The 22,918-nt window shown below is 44.6% G+C and overlaps 1 protein-coding gene across 1 annotated transcript in view; it reads left to right on the top strand.

Moving 5' to 3' along the window:
• The first annotated feature begins 3,297 nt into the window (after window positions 1-3,297).
• LOC129841038 (calcium-binding protein 5-like) overlaps window positions 3,298-22,918 on the top strand; it is a 32,328-nt gene continuing 12,707 nt past the window's right edge. Inside the window, exons 1-2 of the mRNA XM_055909151.1 lie at window positions 3,298-3,612; window positions 17,995-18,222. Coding sequence (XP_055765126.1) covers window positions 3,298-3,612; window positions 17,995-18,222 — 543 coding nt within the window. The remainder of the gene's footprint in view (window positions 3,613-17,994; window positions 18,223-22,918) is intronic.

Genomic DNA, 22,918 nt, shown 5'->3' with positions numbered 1-22,918 from the left:
GTTTAAAGACAGAGGAAGCAGTAGAGTGTTTAAAGACAGAGGAAGCAGTATAGTGTTTATAGACAGAGGAAGCAGTATAGTGTTTATAGACAGAGGAAGCAGTATAGTGTTTATAGATAAAGCAGTATAGTGTTTATAGACAGAGGAATCAGTATAGTGTTTATAGAGAAAGCAGTATAGTGTTTATAGACAGAGGAATCAGTATAGTGTTTATAGAGAAAGCAGTATAGTGTTTATAGACATAGAAAGCAGTAGAGTGTTTATAGACAGAGGAAGCATTATTGTGTTTATAGACAGAGGAAGCATTATTGTGTTTATAGAGAAAGCACTATAGTGTTTATAGAGAAAGCACTATAGTGTTTATAGACAGAGGAAGCAGTATAGTGTTTATAGACAGAGGAAGCATTATTGTGTTTATAGAGAGTGTAGCAGAGCAGCATAGATAGTAGGATTGATTGTTCAAATCAAATCACATTTTATTTGTCACATACACATGGTTAGCAGATGTTAATGCGAGTGTAGCAAAATGTTTATGCTTCTAGTTCCGATCATGCAGTAATAACTAACACGTAATCTAACCTAACAATTTCACAACAACTACCTTATACACACAAGTGTAAAGGAATGAATAAGAATATGTACATAAAAATATATGAATGAGCGATGGCCGAACGGCATAGGCAAGATGCAGTAGATGGTATAGAGTGCAGTATATACATATGAGATGAGTAATGTAGGGTATGTAAACATTATATAAAGTGGCATTGTTTAAAGAGGATAGTGATACATTTATTACATCAATTTTTCATTATTAAAGTGGCTAGAGATGAGTCAGTATGTTGGCAGCAGCCACTCAATGTTAGTGATGGCTGTCTGATATCCTTGAGATAGAAGCTGTTTTTCAGTCTCTCGGTCCTCGTTTTGATGCACCTGTACTGACCTGGCCTTCTGGATGATAGCGGGGTGAACAGGCAGTGGCTCGGGTGGTTGTTGTCCTTGATGATCTTTTTGGCCTTCCTGTGACATCGGGTGGTGTAGGTGTCCTGGAGGGCAGGTAGTTTGCCCCCGGTGATGCGTTGTGCAGACCTTTCTACCCTCTGGAGAGCCTTACGGTTGTGGGCGGAGCAGTTGCCGTACCAGGCGGTGATACAGCCCAACAGGATGCTCTCGATTGTGCATCTGTAAAAGTTTGTAAGTGTTTTTAGTGAGAAGCCAAATTTCTTCAGCCTCCTGAGGTTGAAGAGGCGCTGTTGCGCCTTCTTCACCACGCTGTCTGTGTGGGTGGACCAATCCAGTTTGTCCGTGATGTGTACGCCAAGGAACTTAACACTTTCCACCCTTTCCACTACTGTCCCGTCGATGTGGATAGGGGGCTGCTCCCTCTGCTGTTTCCTGAAGTCCACGATCATCTCCTTTGTTTTGTTGACATTGAGTGTGAGGTTATTTTCCTGACACCACACTCCGAGGGCCCTCACCTCCTCCCTGTAGGCCGTCTTGTCGTTGTTGGTAATTAAGCCTACCACTGTAGTGTTGTCTGCAAACTTGATTATTGAGTTGGAAGCGTGCATGGCCACGCAGTCATGGGTGAAAAGGGAGTACAGGAGAGGGCTGAGAACGCACCCTTGTGGGGCCTCAGTGTTGAGGATCAGCGGGGTGGATATGTTGTTACCTACCCTCACCACCTGGGGGGCGGCCCGTCAGGATGTCCAGGACCCAGTTGCACACAGCGGGGTCGAGACTGGGATATGTTCCGCATAGCGTCGAACAACAACATTGATGAATACGCTGATTCGGTGAGGGAGTTTATTAGCAAGTGCGGTGATGTAGGTGATGTTGTACCCACAGCGTCTATTAAAACATTCAACAACCAGAAATCGTGGATTGATGGCAGCATTCACGCAAAACTGAAAGGGCGAACCACTGCTTTTAATCAGGGGAAGGTGACCGGAAACATGACCGAATATAAACAGTGTAGCTATTCCCACTGCAAGACAATCAAACAAACTAAACGTCAGTATAGAGACAAAGTAGAGTCGCAATTCAACAGCTCAGATACGAGAGGTATGTGGCAGGGTCTACAGTCAATCACGGACTACAAAAAGAAAACCAGCCCCGCCGCGGACCAGGATGTCTTGCTCCCAGACAAACTAAACAACTTCTTTGCTTGCTTTGAGGACAATACAGCGCCACTGCCACGGCCCGCTACTAAAACCTGTGGACTCTCCTTCACTGCAGCCGACGTGAGTAAAACATTTAAACGTGTTAACCCTCGCAAGGCTGCAGGCCCAGACGGCATCCCTTTCCGCGTCCTCAGAGCATGCACAGACCAGCTGGCTGGTGTGTTTACGGACATGTTGTCAGTTGGGGTGAGTTGGGGTGGGCATTCTATGTTTTGTGTTCTATGTTTTCTATTTCTATATGTTTGGCCGGGTGTGGTTGTCAGTCAGAGACAGCTGTCTATCATTGTCTCTGATTGAGAACCATACTTAGGTAGCCTTTTCCCACCTGTGTTTTGTGGGTGTTTTCTGTTTTGTGTCTGCACCAGACAGAACTGTTTCGTGTTGTTCTATTTTTTGGTTATTTTGTCTCAGTGTTCAGTTTTAATAAAGAAAGCATGAACACTTACCACGCTGCGCTTTGGTCCACTTCTTCATGCCACGATGACCGTTACACATATTCAATAAATCCTTATCCCAGTCTGCTGTTCCCACATGCTTCAAGAGGGCCACCATTGTTCCTGTCCCCAAGAAGGCTAAGGTAACTGAACTAAATGACTATCGCCCCGTAGCACTCACTTCTGTCATCATGAAGTGCTTTGAGAGACGAGTCAAGGACCATATCCCCTCCACCCTACCTGACACCCTAGACCCACTCCAATTTGCTTACCGCCCCAATAGGTCCACAGACGACGCAATCGCAATCACACTGCACACTGCCCTAACCCATCTGGAAAAGAGGAATACCTATGTAAGAATGCTGTTCATCGACTACAGCTCAGCATTTAACACCATAGTACCCTCCAAACCTCGTCATTAAGCTCGAACTTTCTGTTGTAATCGCTGTTCATCAGCCCTTCATGTTAACACACCGTACACTGAGAAACAACAGATTAGGTGGTGGTGGAGGAAATTAACCATAAAGCTTTGATAATGAAAAATAAAGCTTTGAATAAAATACAATGTCAATGTTCAATGTTCACTAAAAGAAGGAAGGAAGAAACCAGGATATAATATGATGCTCTTCAGCTCTTTATGTTCAAACTCCAGAGTCCCCTGATCTGATATAGAATGAATGAAGATGAATGGACAGACACCTGAAGTAGATGGAACAGAAGATGAGATGAATGGACAGACACCTGAAGTAGATGGAACAGAAGATGAGATGAATGGACAGACACCTGAAGTAGATGGAACAGAAGATGAGATGAATGGACAGACACTTGAAGTAGATGGAACTGAAGATGAGATGAATGGACAGACACCTGAAGTAGATGGAACTGAAGATGAGATGAATGGACAGACACCTGAAGTAGATGGAACAGAAGATGAGATGAATGGACAGACACCTGAAGTAGATGGAACAGAAGATGAGATTAATGGACAGACACCTGAAGTAGATGGAACAGAAGATGAGATGAACGCGAGACACTGGGAGAGAGAGAGGAGAGAGAGAGAGAAAGAGGGAGGGAGAGAGAAAGAGAGAGAAAGAAATAGAGAGGAGAGATAGCGAGAGAGAGTAAAGGTGAGAGAGAAAAGAGAGAGAGAGAAAAAGAGGGAGGGAGAGAGAAAGAAAGAGAGAAAGAGAGAGAGGTTAAAATCTTTAAGAGTCGATTGACACACTTGTCTGTTTAAGCTGGAGATATCTAACATGATGGGGTTCTCTGTTTTGCTCTAAGACCCGGGACAGGACTCGTCTGAAGGTAACCTGAAGGTAAACTTCCATTCAAATTATGAATGGAAGTATGGAAGTAACACAAATAAGGAGATAACGATGTGTCGAACAAAATAAATATACACAGTATTTCCTGAGCTTCCTTATGTCTCATATAGGACAGATGTTCCTTATGTCTCATATAGGACAGATGTTCCTTATGTCTCATATAGGACAGATGTTCCTTATGTCTCATATAGGACAGATGTTCCTTATGTCTCATATAGGACAGATGTTCCTTATGTCTCATATAGGACAGATGTTCCTTATGTCTCATATAGGACAGATGTTCCTTATGTCTCATATAGGACAGATGTTCCTTATGTCTCATATAGGACAGATGTTCCTTATGTCTCATATAGGACAGATGTTCCTTATGTCTCATATAGGACAGATGTTCCTTATGTCTCATATAGGACAGATGTTCCTTATGTCTCATATAGGACAGATGTTCCTTATGTCTCATATAGGACAGATGTTCCTTATGTCTCATATAGGACAGATGTTCCTTATGTCTCATATAGGACAGATGTTCCTTATGTCTCATATAGGACAGATGTTCCTTATGTCTCATATAGGACAGATGTTCCTTATGTCTCATATAGGACAGATGTTCCTTATGTCTCATATAGGACAGATGTTCCTTATGTCTCATATAGGACAGATGTTCCTTATGTCTCATATAGGACAGATGTTCCTTATGTCTCATATAGGACAGATGTTCCTTATGTCTCATATAGGACAGATGTTCCTTATGTCTCATATAGGACAGATGTTCCTTATGTCTCATATAGGACAGATGTTCCTTATGTCTCATATAGGACAGATGTTCCTTATGTCTCATATAGGACAGATGTTCCTTATGTCTCATATAGGACAGATGTTCCTTATGTCTCATATAGGACAGATGTTCCTTATGTCTCATAGATATAGGACAGATGTTCCTTATGTCTCATATAGGACAGATGTTCCTTGTGTCTCATATAGGACAGATGTTCCTTGTGTCTCATATAGGACAGATGTTCCTTGTGTCTCATATAGGACAGATGTTCCTTGTGTCTCATATAGGACAGATGTTCCTTGTGTCTCATATAGGACAGATGTTCCTTATGTCTCATATAGGACAGATGTTCCTTATGTCTCATATAGGACAGATGTTCCTTATGTCTCATAGATATAGGACAGACACTTCAAAACCTTATGATTATTTTTTTGACTGTTTGCTTTGCCTTTTTATGAATGTGTTAATTAATGTGTTTCTCTGAGTTATAGTAGTGAAGGTCATAGCTGTGGGAAGTACGGGTGTTGAAGGTGCTGTAAAAATAAGATAAATCATAAATATATACAGACAGACAGACAGACAGACAGACAGACAGTTGAAACAAGCTGAGCTGATCTGACATAGTCGTTTGACAGCTGTCATACAGAATATAAGTGATTATCTCTCTCTATTTCTCTATCCCTCCCTCCCTCTCTCTCACTATCATGTCTATCCCTCTGTTTCTCTATCCCTCCCTCCCTCCCTCTCTCTCACTGTCTTTCTCTCTGGTCTCGCTCTCCTTCTGTCATTGTGGCCCTATTGTAATCCATTCCAATCATTCTAGAACATACCAGACAACCCAAATCTCATATACAGTAGATAAAGAAAACACAATCATACGACACACTACAGGTCTACAGGTCTACAGGTCTACAGGTCTATAGGTCTACAGGTCTATAGGGAATTATGGAGAATGTGGGAGTATCAATGGGAAATATGGAACAATCCAGTGAGAGAGAGGGAGAGAGTGAGGGAGAGAGAGCGAGAAATAGAGAGTGAGAGAGAGAGAAATAGAGATAGATAGAGAGAGAGAAATAGAGAGTGAGAGAGAGAGAAAGGGAGAGTGAGAGAGTGAGAGAGAGAAATAGAGAGTGAGAGAGAGAGGGAGAGAGAGGGAGAGAGAAAAAGAGAGAGAGAAATAGAGAGAGCGAGTGAGATGGAGATAGAATAGATAAGAAGAGAGAGAAAGACAGGAAGAGGGACAAAATTGTTCAAAAGTAACAGACTAGATCAGGGGTACGTAACCCTGTACCAGGAGTGCTGCAGGAACTGCAGGGTTTTGTTCCATCTAGGCTCCACACCTGACCAACTGAGCTAATTGATCAATTCAGTGATTGCCTAAATTCAACACAAATAACTACATAACCTAGACATGTACAATATTAGGAAAACCCATCACTGTTGTGCTACAGCTTCCATCCACAATGGACATCTTTCACATCGTCTACATGTAAATAGAGAGATAAACACATGGGAGGGATATCCCAGTGTGTTAACAGTGTTTGTATTAAACCTGCCCAGAGTGTACAAAGCTATACATCCATGTACCTACACATGCAAGAACAAACACAATATATATATATATTGTGTTTCGATGCTGTTATCCTCTGTGATGACAATCGAAAACCTGTCAACTTCCATTTGAACCAGCAACGATATGCTGCTGCTGCTGTTGGCCTCAATTACTATACTATGTGTGTGTGTGTTTGTTTCACAGTTCATTCTGAGATATCTGATGCCTGGATATGTGTACTAGAGAGAGAGGAGGTAGGAGAGGAGGAGAGGAGAGCCAGGAGAGGAGGAAAGAGAGGAAAGGTAGGAGAGGAGAGGAGAGAGAGGAGAGGAGAGAGAGGAGAGGTAGGAGACAGAGGAGAGGAGGAGAGAGGGGAGAGGAGGAAAGATCGGGGAGATGAGATGTATCTTGCTGTGGAAAATATATGAATGTGTATTTTGATGTAAAACCCATGAGACAGATGAACTAGTGAATGAGTGATGTGTGAGTCAGTAGGACTAGACAGATGATGACTAGATGTTACAACAGATGACACACACACACACACACACACACACACACACACACACACACACAAAACACAGCAGACTATTGCATTTAACTTGATTAAAGTTCCGCTCAACCTTCAAGAGGCTCAGAGGAAAGGGTCAGGAAGCAGTCACACACGCAGACAGACACAGGCTCACACACGTAAGAACACACACACACATAGTTACGCAAACACACACACACACACAGACCCAAGCTCTCTGTCTCTCTCTCTTACACACACACACACACACACACTCACACTCACACACCTCTGTACCTTTCCAGCATTGTGATCCAGAGTCCAGGTTGAACCAGGGTCAGGATGATGTGTTGGGGATCCTTTCTTCTGAACACTGTCATAAAGTTGTTGACTCTGCGATATGAGAGTGTTATTAAAATGTGTTTCTACCCTCTCTCCCATCATCCTACTATGTCTAAACTTGCGTCCCATTCTGGCACCCTATTCTCTACATAGTGGACTATTGGGCCCTGGTTAAAAGTAGTGCACTATATAGGGAATAGGGGTGCCTTTTGGGATACACCCTAAGACATCTGGTGTGTTTAATGCCGTTGAAAAGAGAAGACAATCACATTTCCTCAGCTGTTTGATCCGGGGTTACATGTGTTATTACTTGACTGTAGGCTTTTTCCTCAGCTGTGAACACAACATGAAATTACACTGAGAGTCCGAGGACTATGGTTTTACATGTGAAGTTCTCTGCTGTTTGATGAATGTGGACTTTCTTTCCCTGTTCTGTATGTAGCCCTTCAGTTATCGGACATTGTCATTCAGGGGTCGTTCCATGAAGAGTACCTTTTGTCTCCCTTTGATATTTTAAGTAGAAGTGATGCACCAATATTGAATTGTAAAATCTTGTTATATTAATTAAAGTGCCGTTTAATATAGACCACATGGAGAATTCAATAAATCAGATTTCTTTCTACGAATACAGACTTGCTCCGTGCACCCTCTGTGACCTCTAGGAAGATTTTAACCCACCTAACCCCGACATTTCTCCAAGTTTTCAGCATCATTGTAAAGCCCTATTTATTTGTTGCTTTGAGAAGGTAATTTCTGAATATTATTATTTATTTGATGTGATTAGTGATTAATTTACATCTGTCTCTCATTTTAAAATCAACACTGTTACGTGAACTGAACTCTCCTTTAAAAAACGGTGAAACTATTCTCTTCCTTTTCAAAAGAAATTAGAAACGATCGTGTAAAAGCAGGTGAGCTGGTTCTACTCTTCCTGGTCATTTTCTGCTGTTTTGTTTTGTCGAGCGTCAACCTGAATACCATTCAATAGATAGAAAGGTTTGAACAATTTAAAAAATAAAATACATATATTGGGTTCAGTTGTCACTCCCTGTTGCACACAACACGCTTCCATTCCTCCTGTCACAAGGAGATTTACGGCAGACGAAATCGTCAACCCTGTTACGGTCAATCCTGTTACGGTCAACCCTGTTACGGTCAACCCTGTTACGGTCAACCCTGTTACGGTCAACCCTGTTACGGTCAACCCTGTTACGGTCAATCCTGTGACGGTCAATCCTGTGACGGTCAACCCTGTGACGGTCAACCCTGTGACGGTCAACCCTGTGACGGTCAACCCTGTGACGGTCAACCCTGTTACGGTCAACCCTGTTACAGTCAACCCTGTTATTTTATTTGACACTTACTATAGTCCTTTTTTTGTTGTTAACCCCCTTGAGATGGAAAACATTCTTTTTTTATGAAATTGAACATGTGCTCTTTACAATGGAGGCTGCTGTGGGGAGGACGACTCATAATACAGGCAGGAAACCATGTTTTTTATGAAGTTGAACATGTGCTCTTTACAGTGGAGGCTGCTGTGGGGAGGACAGCTCATAATACAGGTAGAAACCATGTTTTTTATGAAATTGAACATGTGCTCTTTACAGTGGAGGCTGCTGTGGGGAGGACGGCTCATAATACAGGCAGGAAACCATGTTTTTTATGAAGTTGAACATGTGCTCTTTACAGTGGAGGCTGCTGTGGGGAGGACAGCTCATAATACAGGTAGAAACCATGTGTTTTAGGAAGTTGAACATGTGCTCTTTACAGTGGAGGCTGCTGTGGGGAGGACGGCTCATAATACAGGCTGGAAAACGTGTTGGATGTTGTTGATACCTTTACACTTATTCCGCTCCAGCCATTACCACGTGATCGTCCTCCCCAATTAAGGTGCCACCAGCCTCCTGTGGCTCTTTATGACAGAATGTTAAAATGAAATCTGATCAAAAGTGTTTTTGGGACCAAAAAGCTACAATTGTCAAAAGGTCCTGAACTGGTGCAACGATCTTTATTTATTTACCCTAAGAATGGGTCAACCGGAGGAAGACATGTATATACATTGCTCAACAGCATTCACTATGATCTGACAGAGCTGGCCTGGTTGGAACCCAAGCTTGCACACTCAGTAGTCCTCAACCGGAGAGTCAGCCGGTGACCATTGATCTTCTGATTGTGTTAGACTGCCATCTAGTGGGGATTCTCTAGAATGACTGCCATCTAGTGGGGATTCTCTAGAATGACTGCCTCTAGTGGTCTAGATTGAGTACTGCAGCCTCTCATGCAAAACTGGGCTTGGTGCTGTAGTTAGTGTTGGGACGTTCCATTGCAGTTTGCTATAGATTGATACATAGAGGGGGAGAGGGAGGGAGAGAGCTCTATCAAAAGATGGAGATACAGAATACAGGAAGGGAGAGAGAGAGAGAGAGGCAGAGAGAGTGAGACAGAGGGAATGGTATAGGGAGTGATAGAGGCAGTGATATAGGGAGAGAGAGAGAAGAAAGAGAGAGGGGGTGATACAAAGAGCGATAGAACAAGACAGAGAGATACAGAGGGAGGAGTGTGTGTGATTGCCTTTCCAATGTGACAATAGGGATTAGTGTTGTGGTGCCCAGCTCTACTCTAATGGCCTGGACACATTGCTACTCTCTACTGTAGTCACCACACTGCTGGGGGAGCACACACACACACACACACACTTTCAGCACAAACTCACACTTACTCAAATTACATTGACGAGGATTTTTTTTTACCATTTCTCAAATGATCATAATGTACAACTTGAACATATTCCAGCAGCAATTTCAGGGCTTATTTGATCATGAAGATATGAAGTACATAATCGTTTTTCATAATACAACTATTACATCATAATTCACTGTGACATTTTCACCCTAATATTCTTCATCCATTTCTCATAATGCTGATACCATCTGTCTCATTTGTGCCGGAATCTTCTTCCCAATCATCCACGGCAAAACGAGACAATGTTGGCTTCTAAACGTTCCTAGACATTCTAACTGTTCCTAGACATTCTAACTGTTCCTAGACATTCTAACTGTTCCTAGACATTCTAACTGTTCCTAGACATTCTAAATGTTCCTAGACATTCTAACTGTTCCTAGACATTCTAACTGTTCCTAGACATTCTGGACATTCCTTGACATTCTAAACATTCTTTGACATTGCATTCTAAATGTTCTAAAGCAGTAGTCTCATGTAACCCCTGCTGGTTTAAGCAGTATTTAAACTGTATTACTACGGTGGTTGTTTAAATACAAGTAATGCCTTTATCTTCTGTTGGAACCCAAGTCCTGCTGGGTAGATCCACACAGAAAGAACAGCAGGCCAAGAACCCAAAACATCTGCAAGAGGAGAATATAGAAAAATGAGGTGTGAGGTTGACCATGAGGTTAGATTTTAACAGTGAGGAGGCAAAATGAGGTGTGAGGTTGACCATGAGGTTAGATTTTAACAGTGAGGAGGCAACGTGAGTTGTGAGATTGACCATGAGTGTCACGATCGTTATAAGACGAATGAGTGGACCAAGGCGCAGCGTGAAAGAAAGACATCTTCTTTTAATGAAGACAAACAAAACACTTATAAACGAACGTGAAGCTAAAACAAACTACGTGCACACATGCAACATAGACATAGACAATAACCCACAATCACCTAAAGCCTATGGCTGCCTTAAATATGGCTCCCAATCAGAGACAACAATAAACAGCTGTCTCTGATTGAGAACCAAACCAGGCAACCATAGACTTTCCTAAACCTCTCTACTGAACACAATCCCATACACTATACACAAACCCCTAAACAATACACACACCCTAAACTAGACAAAACACACAAACATCCCATGTCACACCCTGACCTAACTAAACTAATAAAGAAAATCAATATAACAGAGGCCAGGGTGTGACAATGAGGTTATATTTTAACAGTGAGGAGGCAAAATGAGGTGTGAGATTGACCATGGGGTTAGATTTTAAAACAGTGAGGAGGCAAAATGAGGTGTAAGGTTGACCATGACGTTAGATTTTAACATTGAGGAGGCAAAATGAGGTGTAAGGTTGACCATGAGGTTAGATTTTAACATTGAGGAGGCATAGGAGGAAGATGTGCTTTATCTTGCCAATGTGAGGCTTTTTATTTGCAAAGGGAGGATAAACGAGCCGGGGAACTGTACAATTACTTACAAAATCACATAGGTGCTTCTACACCTGCATTGCTTGCTGTTTGGGGTTTTAGGCTGGGTTTCTGTACAGCACTTTGAGATATCAGCTGATGTAAGAAGGGCTATATAAATACATTTAATTTGATTTGATGATGAACAAAAAGGCAGGTCTGATAAACTGACATGATTAACATAAAACTCTAACAGAAGAACACCAAGGCTTCAATGCCTGTAAAGCCAGTAGCATGCCTGTCACGTTCCTGACCTGTTTTCCTTTGTTTTGTATTTGTTTTAGTTGGTCAGGGCGTGAGTTGGGTGGGTTGGTCTAGGTTTGATTTTCTATGTTGGGATTTTGTGTTCGGCCTGGTATGATTCTCAATCAGAGACAGCTGTCAATCGTTATCCCTGATTGAGAATCATACTAAGGCAGCCTGGGTTTCACTTGTGTTTTGTGGGTGTTTGTTCCTGTGTCAGTGTTTGGGCCACACAGGACTGTTTCAGGTTAGTCACGTTTGTTGGTTGTTGTATTTTGTAGTGTTTGTTGTTTTCCCATTAAAATATGAATACTTACCAATCCGCATCTTGGTCCGATCCATGCTCATCCTCGTCTGAGGAGGAGAACGACTACGACAGCCGTTACAGAAACACCCACCATAACAGGACCAAGCGGATTGGAGAAGGAAGGCAAGAACAACAGCAATGGGGAAAGGAGGAATGGACTTGGGAGGAAATCCTAGACGGTAAAGGACCCTGGGCAGAGCCAGTGGAGTGTCGCCGCCCCAAAGCGGAGCTGGAGGCAGCGAAAGCGGAGAGGAGGTATTATGAGGCGAGAGCAAGGCAGAGCGTCTGGAAGCCCGAGAGGCTCACCCAAAAATTTCTTGGGGGGGGGATAAGAGGTAGTGGGCCGAGGGCAGGTAGGAGACCTGCGCCCACTTCCCAGGCTAACCGTGGAGAGCGGGAGTACGGGCAGACACCGTGTTACGCAGTAGAGCGCACGGTGTCTCCTGTACGTGTTCATAGCCCGGTGCGGGTTATTCCACCTCCCCGCACTGGTAGGGCTAGAATGGGCATTGAGCCAAGTGCCATGAAGCCGGCTCTTCATATATGGCCTCCAGTACGTCTCCTTGGGCCGGCTTACATGGCACCAGCTTTACGCATGGTGTCCCCGGTTCGCCTACATAGCCCGGTGCGGGTTATTCCACCTCCCCGCACTGGTCGGGCGACGGGGAGCATTCAGCCAGGTAAGGTTGGGCAGGCTCAATGCTCAAGGGAGCCAGTACGCCTGCACGGTCCGGTATTTCCGGCGCCACCTCCCCGCCCCAGCCCAGTACCACCAGTGCCTACTCCACGCACCAGGCTTCCAGTGCGTTTCCAGAGCCCTGTTCCTCCTCCACGCACTCTCCATGTGGTGCGTGTCTCCAGCCCAGTGCCTCCAGTTCCGGCACCACGCACCAGGCCTATAGTGCACTTCGAGAGTTTAGTGTGCCCTGTACCTGCTCCCCGCACTAGCCTGAAGGTGCGTGTCTCCAGCCCAGTGCCTCCAGTTCAAGGCATAAGCACAGGAAGTGGGCGCAGGTTTCCTACCTGACTTCGCCACACTCCTCTTTAGCCCCCCCCCCCCCCCCCCCCCAAGACATTTTTGGGGTTTCTTCTCGGGCTTCCAGCCACGCTTCTGTGCTGCCTCCTCATACCACCGTTCCTGGGCTTTAGCTGCCTCCATCTCTTCACGAGAGTGGCGATATTCTCCAATGTTAGCCCAGTGTCATTTACCCTCCAGAATTTCCTCCCATGTCCATGAGTCCTGTGTACTGGGCCGCTGCTGCTGCTGCTGCTGTTGCCCGTACCCACGCTGCTTGGTCCGAGATTGGTGGGTGGTTCTGTAACGGCAGCCTTCCTCCTCTTCGTCTGAAGAGGAGGTGTAGCAGGGATCGGACCAAGACGCAGCGTATTCCGTGTTCAACATGATTTTAATAAACAAGACGAAACTGTGAACACTTACAAAATAACAAACGTGGCTTACCGATACAGCCCTATCTGGTGCAGAGAAAACACAGAGACAGGAAACAACCACCCACAAAATCCCAACACAAAACAAGCCACCTATATATGATTCCCAATCAGAGACAACACAAAACATCTGCCTCTGATTGAGAACCATATTAGGCCAAACATAGAAACAGACAAACTAGACACACAACATAGAATGCCCACCCAGCTCACGTCCTGACCAACACTAAAACAAGCAAAACACACAAGAACTATGGTCAGAACGTGACAGTTCTACTATGCATGCAACTTGTGATCACTGAATGCACCCACAGAAAGAGTTATATTAACTGGAGATGCACCCGCTCAACTTTGGTTTTAGAAATGGGGGGGCATAACTGCTCTCTGAGGCGTCCGCACGGTCCTGAAGCACATGTTTTGTATCACAGTGCAATGATAAAACTGGAGGGGACAAACATGCAATTTGAGAATGCCCCTGTGGAGATGCACAACCAAAGGTTTCAGCGCCAAACCAATAATCCTGACGCTCCGAAGTCAAACTCATAACAGGCATGTTTCTTTGACAGGTGATCAACAATAACATGACTAACCCCACATTAGTACAATAAATACATGTGATTCTCAACCCCTACACCATGTCTGGTCATTTATAACAGCATGTCTTTAAATCAAGTATGACATTATGACAATAGTCACATGAGGATTTATCAAAAGGCTTTAGGAAAGGCAAAACGCTTGTTCACTGAAGTAGCTACAACAGTATTTGTGTAGAGGACAAACAGCCTCACCTTTCTCATATACGATCTACAATGAACTCATCTCATATCCTTTCTTTTCTTTCCTTTCCACTTTCTTTTTCTTCTTCCTGGTGAATTCACTCTTCCTATAGTGTATGTCCTGTTAGTATCTCTACATGTCCTTCCTCTCCTCTCTGATAGGTTACACTACCTATCATCCCCTCCTCTCCAACCCTGTGTTGCTCTCTTCTCAGGGCCAACCCCTCACTTTACCTCCCCCTCCTCTCTATCCCTCCCTTTCCTCTTTCTAGAATCCCCTCCTCCCTATCCCACCCTTTCCTCTTTCTAGCATCCCCTCCTCCCTATCCCTCCCTTTCCTCTTTCTGGCATCTCCTCCTCTCTATCCCTCCCTTTCCTCTTTCTGGCATCTCCTCCTCTCTATCCCTCCCTTTCCTCTTTCTGGCATTCCCTCCTCTCCATCCCTCATTTTCTACTAGTCCCATCGCTCTATTCCTTTAATCTAAAATGTTGAGGATTAAAAAGGCATCCCGTTTTCCCCTCTAATTCCCCCCCCCTCCCTCTCAATTCTGTCAAACTGGTGATTTGCAGAGTGAGTGAGTGAGGAAAAGAACGGTAAAGGGCTGATATGGACTAGATTGAAGGGTAATCAAGGGAAAATAAATGGAGTGAAAGAGTGAGAGTGAGAGTGAGAGTGTGTGAGAGAGAGAAAGAGAGAGAGAGTGACAAAGAGAGAGAGAGAGAGAGAGAGAGAGAGAGAGAGAGAGAAATAAACTGACAATAGAATCACCTTGCTCTCCTAACTTATCCTGCCAGTAGCACCATGTGTGAGGGTTTCCATCAATTCAAGGAGCTTTGACAAGAGACACATGGCGACCGCATGGCAACATAGTCTCTCAATAGACCAATTGGATCTTTGATTCAGCATTTAGGAGGACCTCATTGGCTGGATTATCATCTTCATTATCATCAACATCAGTAGTGTTCTGTTGGTGGCTGAAGAGCTCAATTCTGGGATAGATTAGAACTTTAGGTTTGGACCGGGACTTTGGCTGGAGAGTTTATGTAATAGCTAACTGGAGAGAGGGAGGGAGAGAGGAAAGGAGGGGGACGGGACAGAGGGAAAGAGAGGGGGAGGAGAGGAGGACTCAGATATAAAGAAAAACTGATGGGAAATAAGAGAAGCAAAATGAGGAAGGTAAGGGATTATTCCTCAATTATTTATTGTCGTTTAGATTATTTTGGGATTTAGTATTGGAGATCTATTGATTCTAAAGATGTGTGAGAGACAGACGTATGTTTTCGTTATTTTTTACTGTAGGCGGTGTAAAAGTAACGTTTCTAAGACTTGCAATGTGCATGACTTTAAAAAAAACGACATTGTTTCTTGTACATTGACTTTTAGCTGAATTTTAAATGTTTATTAACATTGACGACACTGAGTTAACTGTACAGAATACTGGTTCAAACACGCTGCTAGGAATGACTGAAACCAGGAAGCATTGCTACTTTAGTGACAGAATATTGGTTCAAACACGCTGCTAGGAATGACTGAAACCAGGAAGCATTGCTACTTTAGTGACAGAATATTGGTTCAAACACGCTGCTAGGAATGACTGAAACCAGGAAGCATTGCTACTTTAGTGACAGAATACTGGTTCATACACGCTGCTAGGAATGACTGAAACCAGGAAGCATTGCTACTTTAGTGACAGAATATTGGTTCAAACACGCTGCTAGGAATGACTGAAACCAGGAAGCATTGCTACTTTAGTGACAGAATATTGGTTCAAACACGCTGCTAGGAATGACTGAAACCAGGAAGCATTGCTACTTTAGTGACAGAATATTGGTTCAAACACGCTGCTAGGAATGACTGAAACCAGGAAGCATTGCTACTTTAGTGACAGAATATTGGTTCAAACACGCTGCTAGGAATGACTGAAACCAGGAAGCATTGCTACTTTAGTGACAGCATACTGGTTCAAACACGCTGCTAGGAATGACTGAAACCAGGAAGCATTGCTACTTTAGTGACAGAATATTGGTTCAAACACGCTGCTAGGAATGACTGAAACCAGGAAGCATTGCTACTTTAGTGACAGAATACTGGTTCAAACACGCTGCTAGGAATGACTGAAACCAGGAAGTATTGCTACTTTAGTGACAGCATACTGGTTCAAACACGCTGCTAGGAATGACTGAAACCAGGAAGCATTGCTACTTTAGTGACAGCATACTGGTTCAAACACGCTGCTAGGAATGACTGAAACCAGGAAGCATTGCTACTTTAGTGACAGAATACTGGTTCAAACACGCTGCTAGGAATGACTGAAACCAGGAAGCATTGCTACTTTAGTGACAGAATACTGGTTCAAACACGCTGCTAGGAATGACTGAAACCAGGAAGTATTGCTACTTTAGTGACAGCATACTGGTTCAAACACGCTGCTAGGAATGACTGAAACCAGGAAGCATTGCTACTTTAGTGACAGCATACTGGTTCAAACACGCTGCTAGGAATGACTGAAACCAGGAAGCATTGCTACTTTAGTGACAGAATACTGGTTCAAACACGCTGCTAGGAACGACTGAAACCAGGAAGCATTGCTACTTTAGTGACAGAATATTGGTTCAAACACGCTGCTAGGAATGACTGAAACCAGGAAGCATTGCTACTTTAGTGACAGCATACTGGTTCAAACACGCTGCTAGGAATGACTGAAACCAGGAAGCATTGCTACTTTAGTGACAGCATACTGGTTCAAACACGCTGCTAGGAATGACTGAAACCAGGAAGCATTGCTACTTTAGTGACAGCATACTGGTTCAAACACGCTGCTAGGAATGACTGAAACCAGGAAGCATTGCTACTTTAGTGACAGCATACTGGTTCAAACACGCTGCTAGGAATGACTGAAACCAGGAAGCATTGCTACTTTAGTGAAAGAATACTGGTTCAAACACGCTGCTAGGAATGACTGAAACCAGGAAGCATTGCTACTTTAGTGACAGCATACTGGTTCATACACGCTGCTAGGAATGACTGAAACCAGGAAGCATTGCTACTTTAGTGACAGCATACTGGTTCATACACGCTGCTAGGAATGACTGAAACCAGGAAACATTGCTACTTTAGTGACAGCATACTGGTTCAAACACGCTGCTAGGAATGACTGAAACCAGGAAGCATTGCTACTTTAGTGACAGCATACTGGTTCATACACGCTGCTAGGAATGACTGAAACCAGGAAGCATTGCTACTTTAGTGACAGCATACTGGTTCAAACACGCTGCTAGGAATGACTGAAACCAGGAAGCATTGCTACTTTAGTGACAGAATACTGGTTCATACACGCTGCTAGGAATGACTGAAACCAGGAAGCATTGCTACTTTAGTGACAGAATACTGGTTCATACACGCTGCTAGGAATGACTGAAACCAGGAAGCATTGCTACTTTAGTGACAGAATACTGGTTCATACACGCTGCTAGGAATGACTGAAACCAGGAAGCATTGCTACTTTAGTGACAGAATACTGGTTCATACACGCTGCTAGGAATGACTGAAACCAGGAAGCATTGCTACTTTAGTGACAGAATACTGGTTCATACACGCTGCTAGGAATGACTGAAACCAGGAAGCATTGCTACTTTAGTGACAGAATACTGGTTCATACACACTGCTAGGAATGACTGAAACCAGGAAGCATTGCTACTTTAGTGACAGCATACTGGTTCATACACACTGGTAGGAATGACTAACACAAGGAAGCATGACTACTGTAGTGATCTAGTCTACAGCCTAGTGTGTCTTAGAACAATAAGGAACAGGGTTGAAGAACTACTTCACTCACCTGCCATTTTTATTGGCTAAACACACCTTTTCTGATCATTCTGATTGGTTGGCATGTGGTTAGTTAATCGATTTGATTGGTTCCCCTCCCTAAGGGTGTATTGCCCTCGGAGGGGAGCGGAGCCCCATTTGCTGCGGTGGCAATGCTGGGGGGTGTGGGGGCCCTGGAGGAAGAAGAGGAGGAAGATGAAAGGAGAAGAGTGTTTGAGGAGCCGTTGTGTGCTGTGGTCCAGAACTGCACCGTTCTACACAACATCGTGGGCCCCGCCTGCATCTTCCTCAGAGAGGCGTTCATTCAGAGCCAGCTCGTATGTAACCTTACAGAGATACACACACACACACACACACACACACACACACACACACACACACACACACACACACACACACACACACACACACACACACACACACACACACACACACACACACACACACACACAAACACACACTAGTGTAAACAACATACTATACTGATATAATAGTCATCCATTTTTCCATTTCAGACATTTGGTCTGAACAAATCACCAGTTCTCTGTGGTCCTTGACTAGCTTTTACAAGAGTGTAACACCATATGAGCTTGTATGTTCACCAAAACCTTACATCCATCCCATAATATCATTACCATCATGATCACTTCATCAAACATCACCCTGTCCACAGCTCTGATCCTATCCACTCACCACCCTGTCCACAGCTCTGATCCTATCCACTCACCACCCTGTCCACAGCTCTGATCCTATCCACTTACCACCCTGTCCACAGCTCTGACCCTATCCACTCACCACCCTGTCCACAGCTCTGATCCTATCCACTCACCACCCTGTCCACAGCTCTGATCCTATCCACTCACCACCCTGTCCACAGCTCTGACCCTATCCACTCACCACCCTGTCCAGAGCTCTGACCCTATCCACTCACCACCCTGTCCACAGCTCTGATCCTATCCACTTACCACCCTGTCCACAGCTCTGACCCTATCCACTCACCACCCTGTCCAGAGCTCTGACCCTATCCACTCACCACCCTGTCCACAGCTCAGATCCCATCCACTCACCACCCTGTCCACAGCTCTGATCCTATCCACTTACCACCCTGTCCACAGCTCTGACCCTATCCACTCACCACCCTGTCCAGAGCTCTGACCCTATCCACTCACCACCCTGTCCACAGCTCAGATCCCATCCACTCACCACCCTGTCCACAGCTCTGATCCTATCCACTTACCACCCTGTCCACAGCTCTGATCCTATCCACTCACCACCCTGTCCAGAGCTCTGACCCTATCCACTCACCACCCTGTCCACAGCTCAGATCCCATCCACTCACCACCCTGTCCACAGCTCTGATCCTATCCACTTACCACCCTGTCTACAGCTCTGATACTATCCACTCACAACCCTGTCCACAGCTCTGACCCTATCCACTCACCACCCTGTCCACAGCTCTGATCCTATCCACTTACCACCCTGTCCACAGCTCTGATCCTATCCACTTACCACCCTGTCCACAGCTCTGATCCTATCCACTCACCACCCTGTCCACAGCTCTGACCCTATCCACTCACCACCCTGTCCACAGCTCTGACCCTATCCACTCACCACCCTGTCCACAGCTCTGACCCTATCCACTCACCACCCTGTCCACAGCTCTGACCCTATCCACTCACCACTCTGTCCACAGCTCTGACCCTATCCACTCACCACCCTGTCCACAGCTCTGATCCTATCCACTTACCACCCTGTCCACAGCTCTGACCCTATCCACTCACAACCCTGTCCACAGCTCTGATCCTATCCACTCACCACCCTGTCCACAGCTCTGACCCTATCCACTCACCACCCTGTCCAGAGCTCTGATCCTATCCACTTACCACCCTGTCCACAGCTCTGACCCTATCCACTCACCACCCTGTCCACAGCTCTGACCCTATCCACTTACCACCCTGTCCAGAGCTCTGATCCTATCCACTTACCACCCTGTCCACAGCTCTGACCCTATCCACTCACCACCCTGTCCACAGCTCTGATCCTATCTACTTACCACCCTGTCCACAGCTCTGATCCTATCCACTTACCACCCTGTCCACAGCTCTGACCCTATCCACTCACCACCCTGTCCACAGCTCTGACCCTATCCACTCACAACCCTGTCCACAGCTCTGATCCTATCCACTCACCACCCTGTCCACAGCTCTGATCCTATCCACTCACCACCCTGTCCACAGCTCTGACCCTATCCACTCACCACCCTGTCCACAGCTCTGACCCTATCCACTCACCACCCTGTCCACAGCTCTGATCCTATCCACTCACCACCATGTCCACAGCTCTGATCCTATCCACTCACCACCCTGTCCACAGCACTGATCCTATCCACTCACCACCCTCTCCTCAGCTCTGATCCTATCCACTCACCACCCTCTCCACAGCTCTGATCCTATCCACTCACCACCCTGTCCACAGCTCTGATCCTATCTACTTACCACCCTGTCCACAGCTCTGACCCTATCCACTCACCACCCTGTCCACAGCTCTGATCCTATCCACTCACCACCCTGTCCACAGCTCTGATCCTATCCACTTACCACCCTGTCCAGAGCTCTGATCCTATCCACTCACCACCCTGTCCACAGCTCTGATCCTATCCACTCACCACCCTGTCCACAGCTCTGACCCTATCCACTCACCACCCTGTCCACAGCTCTGATCCTATCCACTCAATATCAGGTTCTATTTCTATGACACCAGCATCTCCCCTGTGACATCCTCATCACCATTACAATCCCGAGCAGCATGGTTGGATTGGAGTCATCTCCACCAAAGATAATCTGCTATCTCTGTGAGCGTCCCATATCCATTGATGCCGCTACACATTGTTTTTAGTGATGACTTACTGTATTTACTTTACATATAGAGCACCGTACAACATTATTTTAGCAAGCAAAACTTTCTCCGATAGACCACATCCTGCTGTTTTTTATATTATAATCTCCCATCATGAGGTTGGAATAATACTGTGAAATTGTAACAATGATGATAATGTCCTATTAGTGTAAGAGCTGTTTGAAAAGAGCACCTGAAATTTCAGCTTGTTTTGCATGGGTGGATTTTTGGCCTGCCTGGCGACATCACCAGTTGATTTAAATTAATTAACCAATAGCAAAGGGAGTTTCAAACTTCACTGCCAATAACAGCTATTTTTCAGGTTACATATTCCTCCCATTTGCCTCCCTTTTGCCTCAATTATACCCCTTGCTCAGACCACTCCCAGACATTCCTAGCAAAATTATTGCTTGAGAAATGTAATTTTGCTAAAAAGCCACTTTTGTTTATTTTTGATCATTTTAATTAAAAACAATTACAGTAAGGGATACTTCGGGATTTTTGCACTTCCCAAGAGTTAGATGAACTCGTGTATACCATTTGTATGTCTGCATGCAGTTTGAAGGAAGTTGCTAACTAGCGTTAGTTCAATGACTGCATGCTAGCTGTACCTGTAGACTTCCAGCCATTGCTCTAACTCTACTTAGCATTGGCTCGCAAAACTACCTCTAACTTCCTTAATACTGGACGCAGAGACATACAAAAAAAGGTATGCACGAGTTGATCTGACTCTGGGGAAGTAGATACAGGGAACATTGCCAAAATCCCGAAGGATCCCTTTAATTGATTCCCAGAAATGATTTGATCGAGATAAAACCCTTTAAAGTTTCTTCGTTTTGAGTAGAACAAAGAAAGATTAAAGAGAAGGACGGCCTAGAACAGAATGTACTGTAGATGTGGTCGCAGACAGAGTGAGTGGCGATGCCATGGTCAGTGCTCAGCCTGTTCCTCAACGTTGTCATTTAGATGATGGATTCATCTCCTGCTCACCGAGCGAGCAGCGTCTGATATGGCCTCCTATTCCAGATTAGTGTCTTTGTTCGAGTGAGAAGAGATCACATTCTCAGTCCCAAGTGGCACCCTATTCCCTATTTAGTGCACTACTTTTAACCAGGGCTCTGGTCAAAAGTAGTGCACTACATAGGGAATATGGTGCCATTTTGTACACGACCATGATCACACACATAGGGGAGTAATTTCCTGATAGCAGCTATGCTAGGCTAATGCTAAGCGCTATTAGCTGGGTGTTTTGCCATTTGGGCCAGGTACTTAGATCGACTGTGACTGACGAGCTAGCACTTGATAGTGGATCTGTCCTTAGATGGACTGTTGAGGAGAAATATCACATTGTGTGGGGAGATGGTGTGGTTTTGATTCCGTCATTTTGAATTGGAGATGCTTATTAGTGGTGGGTATTTCGTGAACTAACGGCCTTTTTTGAACGGCTTTTTTTGATGAACGTTGGAAATCGAATCGCATCAGTGAAAGAGCTGTTCCTTTGGCGCCCTGATTTGCATACTGCTGCTACTGCTTTATGAGCTCAAAACAATGATTATCTGCATATACGTTACAGCAACATTATCTAACGTTACAACATTATCTAACGTTACAACATTATCTAACGTTACAACATTATCTAAAGAAGGTGAATCCTCACTGCAGAAACAATACATAGTGGGGAGAGCATGTCATTCTGGTCACTCATTTTAGCAATGCGTTAAAAAGAATTGTAGCGGATCTACGTTAACACTTTGGCCAGGTAAAAATGCATTTGAATATGCATATAACGGTCTGATATAATGGTAGCATACTTTTTTGGCTTTACGTTAGAGATTTTCAATGTGTTCACGGTTCTAGGATTTTCAAGCATTTTTGAATGAAGAGCCGTTCGGCAGCCAAACGATACGACTCAGAAACGTTTCAGGAATGCCCATCACTCATGTTTATGGGAGGCCAGCATAGAGGCATGTAGGCAGTGATTGGTCAATTTGAAAGCGGTGGACCATTTTGAACCAATCATAGAGTGTAGTACTGCTATCTATACAGGGCTGCCAATCAATCAGATCATTAGAACCTATTCTACACAGGTTTGACCTAAAAGCTACAAAGGCCAGGAGG

The sequence above is a fragment of the Salvelinus fontinalis genome, chromosome 42 (genome assembly GCF_029448725.1).
Source record: "Salvelinus fontinalis isolate EN_2023a chromosome 42, ASM2944872v1, whole genome shotgun sequence".
Lineage (NCBI taxonomy): Eukaryota > Metazoa > Chordata > Actinopteri > Salmoniformes > Salmonidae > Salvelinus > Salvelinus fontinalis.
This window is presented reverse-complemented; position numbering and strand designations above follow the sequence as displayed.